At 37.4% G+C, this 15,267-nt stretch overlaps 3 protein-coding genes across 3 annotated transcripts; 2 read left to right on the top strand and 1 right to left on the bottom strand.

The window, feature by feature from the left end:
- Window positions 1-137: 137 nt before the first annotated feature.
- LOC105283941 (asparagine synthetase domain-containing protein 1) lies at window positions 138-4,293 on the top strand. The gene is made up of 6 exons (XM_011347084.3): window positions 138-538; window positions 777-977; window positions 1,404-2,327; window positions 2,419-2,831; window positions 2,908-3,085; window positions 3,162-4,293. The coding sequence occupies exons 1-5, from the start codon at window positions 479-481 to the stop codon at window positions 3,080-3,082; spliced, it is 1,773 nt and encodes a 590-aa protein (XP_011345386.1). The 5' UTR covers window positions 138-478; the 3' UTR covers window positions 3,083-3,085; window positions 3,162-4,293.
- A 1,767-nt stretch (window positions 4,294-6,060) lies between these two features.
- Window positions 6,061-8,871, top strand: LOC105283940. The gene is made up of 5 exons (XM_011347083.3): window positions 6,061-6,399; window positions 6,799-6,981; window positions 7,051-8,143; window positions 8,220-8,404; window positions 8,698-8,871. The coding sequence occupies exons 1-4, from the start codon at window positions 6,166-6,168 to the stop codon at window positions 8,300-8,302; spliced, it is 1,593 nt and encodes a 530-aa protein (XP_011345385.2). The 5' UTR covers window positions 6,061-6,165; the 3' UTR covers window positions 8,303-8,404; window positions 8,698-8,871.
- Window positions 8,872-9,182: 311 nt separating this feature from the next.
- Window positions 9,183-11,145, bottom strand: LOC105283939 (sorting nexin-12). Its single transcript, XM_011347082.3, has 4 exons — window positions 10,772-11,145; window positions 10,130-10,225; window positions 9,800-9,924; window positions 9,183-9,667 (listed from the first exon to the last, which is right to left on the bottom strand). Exons 1-4 carry the CDS (start codon window positions 10,934-10,936, stop codon window positions 9,562-9,564), a joined length of 492 nt encoding a protein of 163 aa, XP_011345384.1. The 5' UTR covers window positions 10,937-11,145; the 3' UTR covers window positions 9,183-9,561.
- Between the last annotated feature and the right edge of the window lie 4,122 nt (window positions 11,146-15,267).

A 15,267-nucleotide genomic window follows, 5' to 3' on the forward strand; every position in this document is an offset into this window, starting at 1 on the left:
TAGGGTACGGTCCAAGTCACGCTTCGAAGCGCTTCTAGACACTTTCCATCCTTTTCCTTCTGTCAAATGAGAAGAAGATAGAAAGTGTCTAGAAGCGCTTCGAAGCGTGACTTGGACCGTACCCATAGACTTATTTTCAAGTAGTAGGGGAATTGATACAACAATGGCGATCTCGATGTGCATGGGATGCACCATTATATTCGTTCCATTGTATACATAGTAATTTAACAGTTTTTAAATTAGGAAACATTATTTTTAAATACATAAGAATTTTATATATAAGACATGTTGCTAATAACAATAGGAATTATTTAATTCGAGCAGTCATTGAGCCTAACCTATTAAAATGTCTATGACGGCAAATACTTTTCAACATTGAACCAAAAGACTGTTTCAAATTTATTCTTCCAATTAATTGTACGTTGCGCGATTCACAGCAAAATTGTAATTTAATTTGCTTGCATCGGAACGGATCACAATGTGCGGAATATTTTGTTCTCTATATCAGCCTGATAACAGCTCCGAATCTTCCAAACAGGTATAAATGTCATCGCTAATCATTAATTAGCAATTAATAGGAAATTAATTAATTAAAATGCAATAAAATTCCAAGTTGAAAATCTTCATATGACTCTAGAAATATTCTTTTTTAAATGGATCTTTGTTTTAATTTATGCACCTTGAAAATTATACAAAGCAGACATTGTCTTCTCTTGCCTAAAAACAAGAATGTTAAATTTATTTTTGTTTACTTATGTATTTTATATCTGTTTCAGTGGAACATGTGCAAAGACATGATAGCTACACGAGGCCCTGATCATTTAACGGAGAAATACATGTCGCTGAGTCATAATTGGCATGGATACTTTGCTGCTGCAATACTGTGGATGCAAGGACCAAGGACAACGATACAACCAAGTATGGACGACAATGGTAATTTGTTACTTTGGAACGGAGATCTCTTCTCAGGTTGTTTGGTAAGTCTTGTATCATATTTACAGAATATTTCTAGTCAGTGTTCTTGCTAGCGATTCTCATCTAGTTTCAACAATACAATCCACGTTTCGGAGAGTGCATAACGCACATGACGAATGTATATATAAAATCGAATTTTTATTACTTTAATTCTTCTTAGAATTGGATCTAAATCGTTCTGAATAAGCTAAAAAGCAAAGCAGGAACATTAAGAATTAAAATCTATTTATCTTATAATAAGAGAGTATACATGGGAAATATTTAGAGAAAATACTCAAACTGAATTGCTTCTAGATACTTGGCTAGTTAACAATTGATTTCAGGCGTAGTTTTTTCACCTTTGTAAGGTTTTTTTAGTGGGATAATTATATCCGGACTTGCAATCACACAATATAAATACAACATAATTACAACGTTCTTGCTTTTAGGCCAGAGACGATGTCTGCGATACGAATGTGATATTGGATGAATTACAATTTACCACGAATGTCATGTCTGTGCTTCGGAAGATCGAAGGCCCTTACAGTCTGATATACTATCAAAAATCAAGTAATACATTGTATTTCGGGCGCGATATTATTGGGCGACACAGTTTACTTTTAAAAGTGGACAACGAAGTTAATTCGTTGACTCTAACATCGGTTGCGAATAAGAGGATGAAAGAAATTGTAGAAGTACCAGCCATAGGTATCTTCGCCATGAATTTAAATAGCTCAAAAATCAATTTAGCATGCTATCCTTGGAAAGAGCCCGACTTGAGATTCACGGATGTTATCGAGGCACTGGAAACGAATCTAAACGTAGACATCGATATTAAGGAGATCATATTGGATGCTCGTCCGTTGTTGACAAATTTACATCTGCATCCTGATCCAAAGGACTTGCAATATCTAGAAAGTGTACCGTACAATAAGGATTTTAGCGAGACGTTACATTATTTATTGGAGAATCGAGAAGTGAACGAGAGAGTGAAACGCTTGACAGAACTGTTGCATCAATCGGTAAAAGTTCGAGTAAAGAAAAAGCCAAATTATTGCAAAGATTGCATAAGAATTATGTTAAACGATGGAAATGTTACTTGCGCTCATTCCAAGGTCGGCATATTATTCTCCGGTGGTTTAGACTCGGCGATCTTAGCGGCGATCGCTGACAGATACGTGCCAAAAGACGAAAGTATCGATCTGATAAACGTTGCATTTGAGAAACCTGGAAGTAGGCAGAAAATAAATCACGCGAATGACGAAGGCGATAATGTAACGCAAAAATATGATGTGCCAGATAGGAAGACTGGACGACAAACTTACTCCGAATTGTTACGAATATGTCCTAACAGGAAGTGGAATCTCATAGAGGTACAGTATTCTATTCCATATTCAAAACACTTTTTATTCATTATTCATTTGATATTAAAGAGAAGACAAACTGAGGAGCTATTTGTTTCAGTGCAACATTACCCAAGCGGAATTGCAACTGTATCGGACTTCACGAATCTGTGACCTGTTGTATCCGTTGTGCACGATTTTAGACGAGAGTTTAGGGTGTGCCATGTGGTTTGCCAGTCGCGCCAAGGGTGTTCTTTACCCAATTAACGAAACGTATGAATCGCCATGCAGAATATTACTGCTCGGCATAGGTGCGGACGAGTTATTTGGCGGATACATGAGGCACCGAACTATATTAAAACACAAAGGATGGGACGCGCTGGTGCAAGAATTGAATATCGAACTGGCAAGGATCTCTGAGAGAAATTTAGGCCGGGACGACCGGGTTGTTTCCGATCACGGGAAACAGTCTCGTTTACCGTATCTAGATGAACACTTGGTGAAATATGTGCAAAATATAAAACCATGGGAGAGGTATATTTCATAATAAATGATTATCATTGTCGGAAGAATATAAGGTATAGAGGAAATGATCGATGAAAAATTACAGGTGTTATCCAACTGAGAAGATGCCAACTGGATTGGGAGATAAATTACTGTTACGTTTGTTAGCATGCAATATTGGTTTTCAAAGTACGGCGAATTTCCCTAAGAGAGCTTTCCAGTTTGGTTCGCGAATCGCCAATGGTAGAGAAAATGCTAATGACGTATCAAATAGATTATAAAATGTAAGTATTATTTATGCACTATCTTTATTTATGATCTGTTATTATATTCTATAATAATTGTAACATTATTTTAAAGCGGGAGGAAACACGTCTATTACTGCAGCTACTACAATAATAACTGTATATTTACTAATGAGCAGTTGCTAAAATACAGTTATAAATTTACGAATACGCGTATACATGCATATGTGTTTTAATACTCTGATTAATCAATTATTTATTGTATATCTTTTGATATATTATATTACATGCTATTTATAGATCTCAAATATAAAACATACATGTAAGTTTATACGTTGTTCGTACAGTTATCAAAATTCTATGAAGATTACCGATACATATATAAATTATCTGCGCCAACTTAAGTTTCTTGTCAATCATTACCAGTCATGAAAGAAAAAGTCAAATAGAATATCTGTTATCATTTTAAAAATTATATACAACAGAAGTGTCTCTAAGTAATAACAGAAGATTATGGAAAACATTTTTTAGAGATATTTATGAGAGTGAATGATCAGTTTTATAAAAGTTTAATATGATTGAGAAAGAAGGTGTGTTTAGTGGAAAAAAAAATATATATATATACATATATTCAGTGACAAAATTAAGGGATCAATATTATGCCAAATATTTGCCAAGTTCAAACTTGGTGAATATTTTTATTACGAATATTTCGCGGTTGTAACTTTGCGAGAAGTAATCGAAGATCAACAGTTGAGATTTTATTTGAAATTGTAAAGAAAAGTCTCATAGATCATTTATTATCGAGAATAGTTTGAAATGCAAATGTGTTCCTTTTAATTTCGCAAATTTATCCATACGGAAGGGAAAACATTTTTCTCAGAAATCTTTTACACAAAACATAAAATTCAAAACTTTCGCTTTGTGAGCAAATTGAATTTGAACACAAAATTGATCTACGATTTTTTTCGCATAGATACGGCATCTTAAAGTGAATCTTGCATTTTGCATAATCGCCACCGACAGCCGATGATGTTATACGAGGTGTACTACGGGGAAATTGCACAATCGGAATTATGTCTCGTGTGTGCGTGTGTGCGTGGGTGTGCATCTGTCTGCTGTGTGTCAAAAATATATAAACGTATAAATGTTGACAGACAAAGTACTTTTCAACCAAACGCATAGTATCTAAATGATTATATCTTCACGATTATATAGTAACAGAAATAAACGGTGCGTAAAACTGATGTGAGATAATGTGTCATGTTTTAATCCTTAATAATACTATTGGGTTGGCCAAAAAGTAATTGCGTTTTTTTTTATATAAATAAAAGGCGAATTTTTCATGGGAAACAAAAACTTTATTAAACAATATATTGTCCATTTTGTTTGATTATCTTTTGCCATTTTTCAGGCAATTTCATGATTCCGCGCTCAAAAAAGTTCTTATCTTTTTCAGCAAAAAACAATTCCAACAACGATTTGATATCCTCATCAGAGGTAAAGGTTTTACCATTCAAGGCGTTTTGCAAAGAACGAAACAAATGGTAATCTGATGGTGCCAGGTCTGGCGAATATGGTGGATGTGGTAACATCATGGTAACACGTCCCATCCAAGCTGCAACAATTTTTCACGAGTGACCAAACTTGTACGTGGTCTAGCGTTATCATGGTGAAACACAACACCTTTGCGATTCACCAATTCTGAACGTTTCTGTTTGATGGCATCATTTAATTTATCCAGTTGACGACAATATACGTCTGAATGAATGGTTCGATTCCTTGCAAGCAGCTCAAAATACACAGTCCCACCAGACTGACAGCATAATCTTTCTTTGGTGAATATCTGCTTTTCAAGTGCTTTCAGCAGGTTCATCACGCTTGCTCCACGATCTTTTTCGTTTGAAGTTGTTGTAGACGATCCATTTTTCGTCGCCTGTTATACGTTTCAAAAATCGATCATTTTCCTCACGTTTCAAAAGAGAATCGCAGATGTCAATACGCTTAGTGAGATGAATTTCTTTGAGCTCGTGTCGTACCCAAATATCGAGCTTACTAATGTATCCAAGTCGTTTCAAATGGTTTTCAACACTCGATTTCGATATGTTAAGATTCTCAGCAATCTCTCGTGTCGTTAAACGCCGATTCGAATCGATCAGTGCCTTTATTTTGTCATCATCAATTTCGATTGGCCTTCCTGAGCGTGGTGCATCTTTCACATTAAAATCTCCAGATCGAAATTTAGTAAACCAATTTTGACACTGCCGCAGTTTTAAAGCATCTTCGCCATATACATGACATAACTTTTTATGAGCTTGCACAGCGTTTTTCCCTTTTCGGAAGTAATAAAACAAAATATGAGGAAAATGTTCTTTTTATTTTCCATTTTGAAATCGACGGCAAACAAACAATGTTAACGAAATGGTGTACTTTCTCTTTCTAAAACAAGCTTGAACTGTGAGTTGTTAACCTACATAATGAATTTGCGGTTTAGAATGAAGTTAGTTACATTTCAAGACATGTATGTCCATCTATTGGAAAAAACGCAATTACTTTTTGGCCAACCCAATATTACATAGTTGAATGCATTAATAATATTTTAATGTTTTGTTCTTTCGTATCCACAACAATGTCTTTCAATGCATGACTCGTTGGCTATATTGCCTTCTTTACCAATATTTAAACCGTATTATTAATTATATGAGCAATGAGAAATATATACTTAAAATACAGAACAGCGCGCCCAAAAGTTTCTGAAAAACAAAAAAGATTTGAAAAATTTCGAAAACTGAAAACTTTGTTAACAAGTCTTTTTTTAACTTTTAGACTTTAAATAACAAGTAATACTTTGAATGTTTAAAGCGGGAAGTCTTATAATAAAAATGAAATATTCTCCATAAATCTAATATATAAATATTTCTCGCCAGAAAGAGTGAGTGAGAGAAAAAAGTTCAGATGGCGATACCAGTATAGTAGCTGCCCTCGGTCATGCGCTACGTATATGTATATTGTATTATTTTTTATCACAGCTTGTTTTGATCACAGTTCACTGGTTATAGGTGACGAGTGGTCTACTTCAGTCTACCTGACTGTCGTGTCAAATTGTAAACGTGCAATCGATGTCCGTTTCTTTCGCGAGATGTGATGATTGCGATTTCTTCTTTATGATGACGGCGACAGATCGCATTGATACTAGTCTGGTACTTACACTAGAAAGAAAACGGAATACGAGGGATGATGGTGATGATGCTAGTCTCAATGATATGGACGATCTTTCATTCTTGTCCTTGTCGTCGATGCCGACTATGAATGATGTTGAATGCAACGATGAATTTCTACGCCTCACTAGAATGGCAGGTTTCCTTTTTTGTTTATTGCTGTTTTTTATTTCATGATTAGTATGAATTTAATTTTATGAATTCTAACCTAACGTAACCTATTTTATCCTGTGATAACTTGTTTGTTTACTTTTTGTATTTTGATCGTCATCAATTTTGTTCACAAGAGGATCAGTATATCTTGTATGAGTTGCAGTTAATTTTGTAAATTTTGTTGCAAGTTGAAGAATGAAAATATCAGAAACTTCGAGATGCTTTGAATTTCTTTTGAGAATTAATAATTTCAGAAAAATAATAAGTATATGATATTCTTACTCGTTAGGTATAATCGAGTAGGATTGCATTGGAGCAAGATATTAATTTTGTATTTTAACAAATGAATAAATGACGTTCATACCGTATACTCGTGTGCAGGTTCGTGCTGTGTACTTGTCATACCTTCACGAGTGCTTACTTAGTAATTACATGACTTGTTACGAAGAGAAGGATGATGGTATACAGAGCGTTCAAGTGAACAAATGTGCAGACCAGATGGAACTTAATGCTGTGCGATTGGCACTCGAAACTGGTTTGTATAGACGAAACATGTTAAAAATGGTAAGAGACATTTGCAAGCTTCAATTGACACTTTGTCTTTCATATTTTTATTTGTCTTTGTCCCTTCAGATTGCAGATGTGAAGTCATACACTGTCCAAAAGAAGCCGTACAAAAAGTTGATAGGATTCTTGGAAACCCCAACCAACAAAATTGATGTCGCTGTGCAAACCGATGACACATGGCCAAATTTGCACGACACGAACGATGTAGAAGGCACGTGTGTTAAATCCAGTTGTGAAGAACTGTCGCAAGTGACATTACCTGCTGTGAGGGACTTGCACGAGAATGAAGAAATTGTGAAGGAGATTAACGACAAAACGGATTTATGGTTACTGGAGACAATGGTGAATCGAGAATCCCATGATCCTGACGAAGAAATCATGGATGTAACTGATTCTCAAATAATGGATAGTGACACTACTGTTACAAATAATAATAATGACACTGTTGTAATGGATAATGACTTTGTCAATGCTATTGTCAAAAATGAGGACGACGATTCGCAAGATTCGTTGTTGCGACACATGGAGGACATGTTTTGCGAGAGTGACGACAGTAGTGACCTTACCCGACTGATCGAGAAACATTCCGGTGTTACGACAGCTAGCATCGACAAAGAAATCGAGGAGATGCGGTTGGAGACTACAGATGCTGACGTGACTACGAATCACTCTGGCCTTTCGCGGAGCAACGAGCCCGTGAAGTGTCACGTACCTCGAATTGGTACTAGTCGAGGCAAACTTACGTTTAGTCGTTATAAGGAAATGCGAAGTAAAACGATGAAAGAGATCAACGGGAACGAGAGCTTTGAGGAGAAACGGAAACGAAGAATAAATGCCGTCTGGTTCGTGGAACGCGTGCACCAAGTATCAAGATTACGCGCCAAGATGACCGAACTGTCGCTGACGAATTATCGAAAACATGGGAGAATAAAAGAAAAATTCCTTTATTTGTTTGGAGGCTCCGAGGAGGAAGAGATGATGCCGGATTCTCCCATTCGCATCGAGGAACATCTACCGGCGTGCAAGGAGAGAATTGCGCCTTGGATCGTTCAATACCTGATGCCGTTTTACAAAAAGAGAAAAATTAAAGATCGACAGCTGTTCAAGGAAGTAGCCAAATACATCGCGGACATGCTCATCATGCAGAATACATTTCCAGGTGAGTCGATGCGAAAAGTTTCGTTACTCTGCCATTTGGTGACGAAAATCCTATTGCCTTGGTTCATCCGTTTCAGAACAAGAGTGCGTGAGCGAGTACATAGAGAATTACTTCAAGAATAAGAGATTTATAAAGACCAAGCAAGATATATATCTATGAGGAATTGTACGACAGTATTGATTCTACTGAATACGGATCGATGAAAACCTAAAGATCCTGTAAAGAATGTATCCTGAAACGTGATTCGTCGTCTTCTTCCACGTAAGCACCTTTGCGTTTCACGTTCGTTAACGGCGATCGAATTGTACACGTATATATGCGCGTAAGCAAGACATAAATTCTGAATGTATACAAATATTTTGTACGTAATAAATGAGATAGAAAATAGTATTGTGACAAAATGGCGATGGCTTGTAAATCACGGTAAAGAGAGATTTAACTTGTTCAAAGAATCGCTCAATTTGAAAAAATAGCTTTAATATAGAGTTATCGCGAGTGTAATTATAAATCAGATATAGATCAGTAACGTATATCTTTTGTTATTTAATTTGTAGACTGATGCGACTTATCCCGTAAAAAGAGGAGAAGAGAAAGAAAGCACGACACGTAGAGATCAACGATAATACGAATCCACTAATCGTAACACGTTTTTGTAGATGGAGAATGTACATGTACATTTTGTACATGATTACTTGATCTAATTAAAACAGTGATAATGAAGATAATAATGATAGCGGTTATTTATTACTAACCCTCTAATTTTATTTCTCCATGGTGAGACAAAAGTCATGCTTATACATATTTTTTCCCAGTAAAATCAGTCCCTTCTTGCCTTTATTGCTGACATAATGATTTCTCTGATTAAGTCATATATTGAATCATATTGAAATTGTTTATTTCCCAGGAGGTGTGAATCGTGCTTACTCCACGTTTCTTTCACGTTCTCGAGTGAGCGTGATTTTGACGTTTGTAATTTACACGTAATAAACACGTCTCGTGAGAACGCAAAGGAGGATGTAATTTTAATGACACATCTTGGTTATCTTTTAAATTTTTTTTTATTTTACTTATATCCTTTGTTACAAACAGTATCATGATAACAGTGGACAGAATCAACCTACTAACGAGTACGAATGATTTTGTCGATTTATATACTATATATTTGTATCTTTATAAAGATGTTTGAAGCTATAATTTCCGCGCAATAGAGTAGCGCGTTTAAATAATAAACTAAAAAGTTTTGCCTTTCGAATAAGCACCCTGCGACCCGATATCGCAGCGCTGGAAGCTTAACTATTGCAAAAATATAGAGGAACGTTCGTGACTTCCAAATAAAATGCCAAAAGACATGATGAAAACGTGATCTCGAATGTAGAAGGCTCGGTGGAAAAGGTAGTTGCGAACATTTTTACAGCGACTTATGTATTACGTATTTTGCCAGGTACGTAGTTCTTGTCTATTACGGGTTCCTGGAGAAACATGTGTAAACATCGTTCATTTTGCGCCAGTGGGTGTCCCGCTATTCTGAAATAATTACATGCAAGATCAGTCACGCGTGTCGATCGAATTAATTAAATTATTATACGGTATAGTGCAGAAAGAAAAGGAGACGATAGTATCGTGACTTTGGAACGATGAGCCATAACATATGCTTACTTGTTGACAAAGAGTTCCAAGCCTTTTCTTCGATCTTCGATAAAATCTTCCTCGAATATACCGTCATCCCCGCGAAAAGGCATTTGACGTTTCCATGCTTTCCCTGGCAAAGGTGGCACCACGATCTACCAAACAATTTTATAAAAATCAATATACATAAATGTAAATAGTGAAAACAATTATTTGAATAATGTTTCAAAGCACATGGAGAGAAACATTTAAAGAATCGCTCTTAGTACTGTCAGTCAATAATATTATATTGAATAACATAATCTTTACAATTCTTACAATTGTTATTACTTTTCAACGCAATAACTTTTGGTTACTAACCTTACTATCTCTTTCTAGTTCATTCCTGAGCCATTCAAAATCACTGTATCGTCTTCTCACAGTCGAGTCCTTTACTTTAAAGACTGGCAGATTTGTCTGGAAAGAGGTTACAATAAGATTGAGAAAATTCAAGAATCGTTCTTGATTCATGCACACAGAATTCCAGAATTCCAGAATGATACGTGAATTCTGAAATACCTTCTAATACACACGTGCGTGCATATATATATTTTTCTTGCAATGTCTTTTAAGATGTCAAAACCAAACTATTCGACTGTAATTCGAATTTTTACGTAAACGTAACAACGTTGCTCCGAACGTCGCACCGTTATATTAAGCACTAAAATATGTCAAAATAAGATACGCATTCAAACGATCTCGGAATGCAGCGTTCGCTCCGAGCGTAATTTGCTTTTTATCAAAACGATAGCGGGCACAGCCCACGACGTACCTACGATACACCCAATCGCCCGTCATAATCGAGTTACGATTGTTGAACGTGGAAAAAACGTCCGCCTCGATCCGCAGCGAGCAAGTAAAAGAGAAATGTCACACAGGGAATACATTTTGCGACGTACTGAACGCGTGCGACCCGCTCGACGTTACGGCAGATATATTTCGCGTGAAACGAACGCTACTTACCCTCATGCGAACCTCGTAATCGGTGTACCGTTTCTTGCTCACGCCGTGTGTGATCGGATTAATCACGTCAATTTCGAGGAAGTTCGCGGGCGCTGCATAAGCGTCGTCCAGCGTTTGTTTTTTCACGTTCAGGCGTCGCGTAGCGTCTACGGTGGTATCCGCCATTTTCGCCGATTTTCAATTAAAACGCGTTCTCGGCGAGCGTGAACTCTACAAAACCTCACTCGCGTACGACGGGTCAAGCGAAACACCACCAAATGACAGCGTTTGCTCGCTTGACACGACTCGACCCGTCGATATCGTCTCGTATCTCGCCTCTCGCCGTGTATATGATCTCTGCTCACGTCAAAGCTTGCCTGTGTGTGTGCATTAAGTGCATCCACAGCTCGCTTCGTCGCACGAGTGTATGCATGTACCGGTAACCGGCCAATCGCGTGTCTTCATTCAAACGCAGCGCTGCGACAGTTTACGTTAGATGCGTAATTAATCGATCTCTCTATACAGCTGCAAAATGTCAAATGATTCGAGATTTTGTAATTGATTGCAGTTTGCGAATTTTAATTGCTCTTTGAGTTGATATTTCATCCGTTGCACGAAAAACTTATCCGCGAGGTCGATTGACTTTGACTGGCAAATGGAATCTCTAGAATTCAAAACGATTGCATACGAGCTTTCGAAAACTTCCCTATTCGATAACCAATCGGATCGAACAGATCGAACGAATTAGCGAGTCCCAGGTATAATGGCCACTGCACACCGGATGCGATCCATCCAATGAGAGCTCTGCTAGAGATAGAGACGTTTGGAAAAGCGTTTTGCATAACGCATGAGGAAACATACTAATCAGAATCCTCCATTTCCAATCCGGGAATAGAAATGGAAAATTCTGATTGATTTATTTTCTTATGCGTTATGCAAAAGTCTATGATCCCGCCTATACGCGTACATGTCGATAAAAACATTTCAAATTGGTTGGAACTTATAATCGATATCGATATTATATAATAATGAATATTTCTGCCGTCGATAATGTCAATCCTGGCACTGCAAGAGACTCGGTAGATAACGTGACGCACCACATTATCGACGTATGGTAAATCGTCCGCTGCATCGGCTCACTCTCTGCGGATGAAGATGCGATCGTACAGCATATCTATAAATTTCAGACGCAAACTTTCCCTTTCGTGACATAGTACCGTGCAAAAGCGTTTTCACTCAATTCATAGAATCCTTGGCTCGTTAACTTGCTCATGTCGCGTAAAATTATCTGCACCTCGCGTAATGGAAGCTTTGACTTTGTTTCTTGATAATAACAGGAAAAGCGTAATTTCATGATAATTTTTGGCAGCACCTCCAACGCATGTCCGTAACCGTGAAAATGTTGTTTTTGTTGCGCGGGCAATATTTGCCCGAACAATTCTCTATTCATATTTTTTCTCCATGAGAAAAATGGATCTTGATGATATACTTACGTAATGTATACATATTTTTAAATTTAGTACGATTGTTGCGATGATTGCGCTATTTTGCTAAGGAAGGCTATTTACTCTAACAAGATCGTAAGAAATGTTTCGTCAAGGCCAAGCGAGAATGATAATAATATAAGTAAGACGATCGCAGACAGACGAAGTCTCTAAGATTTCGAGAAGTCCTTTGCAAAGTCGATCTTCGAATGACCGAAGCGATAACAATTAAGACTACCGTTTGAATAAAAAGTCCCTCATACTTTTCTAGTTTCTCGCTTTGTCGTACAAGGTATTGATACTTTTTTCTGGAATCCTCGCACAGTCCCGTGTACAGAATACCGACAATTAATTCCTACATTGGATAAAGTCATTTAACGTGCCGAGCGATTAGATGCGCAATTAAACGCAGGATTCACGTAATTCTCACGTCAAATCTGGTTTATTAAGACTCCAAAAGACATAATAGATCATCCCCTCTGCTAGTTCGCTGAGGATATCTTTTTCCCTTTCCAATTCTGCCCTATTTCAAGGAGCGACCTTCGCTTTTTGCGTTACATCTATTATATACACTCGGGACACCTGTAAATTTGCAGTTGCGATTATAATGTATATATGTCTCCGTGGGGCATCGAACGAAGACGCTCCTTTGGTAAGCCAAGAGATTTTAGTCTGCTCGCGTTGCGCGTCGGACATTATAAGCGTGCACCTCCAATATCAAATTTTGAAAATAAATATCTCATAATAATTGAACTAATCAATACAGATTCTCAAAGAGAAAGGGAGAGAGTCATTAACGGTCATTTCGTCGGACAATTTCAGCGCGATAAAAATCGAGTTTCGTAGAAATGGTTCGCAAATTACCTCCTATTCGCTCGTCGAAATGTCACAAGTCCCGTGTTTTAGCTGATCATTACGCTCGCGGACAATTGCACAGCGCCAATCGCAGCGCGGGGTGCAACGATCGGGAGTTTTTTGTCAATCGGTCCCCGCGATCGCCGCGGCGAAGAAAATTGCGAAACAATTTGCTACCTGCCTATGGAAAAACAAAGATTGAGGAAATTAAAGGGGCAACGAGGAGAAATAGAATCTTTTCTCTTTGTATACGTCATATACGAGAAAATGCGCAATTAGTCCGTTTGAGCTTGACGCTGCGATTAACAACGAGAGCGGATTTTCTCGCGTGAGGCCCTGACATATTCTCGCGGTGGTCCAGCCAACTTGTTCTCTTTTACGCATATATGGAAGATAGGATGGGGGCGAGAAAGATTTGCGCGCATCTCGTTTCGTCACGGATAGCCGTATGACATACGTACATCGTGTCAATTCGTATTCGTTCTATAAATGCAAAGAAACAGCAAATAATTATACGCAATATGCGAAACGCACGAATGATGGAAAAATAGACGATATTAAAGTGTGCCGAATGAATTACGCAGATTATGCGTGAAACTCTCGCATTTAATCGTTTCCAGACAGGCACAATCTTGTTTTACGAGCGCGAAGAATTCTGCACTTACCTTTAAAAGCGTAATATTCCTGATCGCCGATGAGTCTTTAATTGTTGTATTGTTCGTTCAACATTCACATTTGCATACGCGCAAGTATTTTTGTAATATCTTCAACGCATAATGCTTAATGCGATAATTATATGTCTATAATATGTATATTATATGCAATTTTGTTTATCATTGCTTCTAGCATACACAAAATTTTATTGAGTTTTATTTCGTAGAATTAATATAGTGTGTTTCTGAAAAAGATTAAAAAATTCAATCGCAGTCGTGATTGAATAATAATCGTGAGCAGATTAATCGAGTATATAAGACATAGATTTTGTGTACTATTATATTACATCTCGTTGCATACAATGATGTTGTACACTGTATGACGTGGTATGACGCAAGTGCTAATCGAGAGCGTGTTTTATCGCATATATTCGAAACACGGAAAAGTTCCAGGGATGATACAGTTTACGCTGTATTTTTCCGACATGGTACATGGATAACCGCATTTTTATACAATATTACTTTTACTTTGGTATTTTTTTTAATTTTAAATGAAAACTAAATAAATTTTTATTATACATATAACACACATAATAATAACAATATTCTAATTATATTATTCCCAATCGGAATTAATGCGTTTCAAGCTTAAATGTGTTTGTCTTGATATAGTTGCCTTTTCTTTTGTACATACAATTCGTTATACGCTATTATACATTCGTTATACACCATTATATTAATACTGCTAATTTTGCTAATTGAAACTGTTCGTTACGACTCGTATAGCTTTTTGATGTGATGCATCAAGAAGCCGACTCTTCGCCACTTCAGCCACTTATATTTTGTCACAGAATTGGAGGAGGTCAGGGCAACCATTTGTTTCTAGCACCACAAAAACAAAGACACGTTGGATCTTCCTCTCTCTCCCTGCATTTCCCGTCATACGAAATGACCTACTGTTCCGTTCTCAGGGTCGAGAAAAAACCGTGTCGCAATTACACCATATATTCGCATGATCGATCTACCATTCCTCTCTTTTACTGAATATTGCGAATCTCTACTTTGTACGAGAAATGAACACGTGTACCAACCTCACCCAATCACCATTCGCGCTTATCCCGCCATTTATACGATACGGTATCGCATCAAAAGTTTTATACTTTTAGCTGCTATCGATCATGCGATTTTTCGCTTTTGTTTCGGCAAGAATAGCTGGGAGAGAATGTGTCTATCAATCTACTGAGTTGCACCGAGTGATCGATCGGTGCCCACGCCAGCTACGTTATATCATATCAGTGAGTGCACATAAAAATTTCTCGAGAGTAAGACACAACCAGATAGAATAGGCTAGGGATAGAGAGGGAAAAGTCGAAAGTATCATTTTTGCTTTGCATTCAGCGGAGGAAGAGAGAGCCCATCAGAGAGCGCGGTAGCAACGCGAATGTGCTCTCGCTGTTGGTCGCTTTCAGCCACTTTTAGCTAGCGAGTCGAATTTCTTGCGTATTGTTGCGAGCTGATGGCCGAC

This window comes from Ooceraea biroi, chromosome 13, assembly GCF_003672135.1.
Source record: "Ooceraea biroi isolate clonal line C1 chromosome 13, Obir_v5.4, whole genome shotgun sequence".
Lineage (NCBI taxonomy): Eukaryota > Metazoa > Arthropoda > Insecta > Hymenoptera > Formicidae > Ooceraea > Ooceraea biroi.

Bases quoted from the DNA above. Each gene is read 5' to 3' on its own strand.
- LOC105283939 (XM_011347082.3), bottom strand. From the start codon at position 10,936: ATGGCGGATACCACCGTAGACGCTACGCGACGCCTGAACGTGAAAAAA. The intron at 10,226-10,771 runs GTAAGTAGCGTT...ACCTCTTTCCAG, and splicing joins ATTACGAGGTTCGCATGAGG to ACAAATCTGCCAGTCTTTAA. The intron at 9,668-9,799 runs GTAAGCATATGT...TAATTATTTCAG, and splicing joins TTGGAACTCTTTGTCAACAA to AATAGCGGGACACCCACTGG.
- LOC105283940 (XM_011347083.3), top strand. From the start codon at position 6,166: ATGTCCGTTTCTTTCGCGAGATGTGATGATTGCGATTTCTTCTTTATG. The intron at 6,400-6,798 runs GCAGGTTTCCTT...ACTCGTGTGCAG, and splicing joins TTCTACGCCTCACTAGAATG to GTTCGTGCTGTGTACTTGTC. The intron at 6,982-7,050 runs GTAAGAGACATT...TTGTCCCTTCAG, and splicing joins GACGAAACATGTTAAAAATG to ATTGCAGATGTGAAGTCATA.
- LOC105283941 (XM_011347084.3), top strand. From the start codon at position 479: ATGTGCGGAATATTTTGTTCTCTATATCAGCCTGATAACAGCTCCGAA. The intron at 2,328-2,418 runs GTACAGTATTCT...TATTTGTTTCAG, and splicing joins GGAAGTGGAATCTCATAGAG to TGCAACATTACCCAAGCGGA. The intron at 2,832-2,907 runs GTATATTTCATA...GAAAAATTACAG, and splicing joins AATATAAAACCATGGGAGAG to GTGTTATCCAACTGAGAAGA.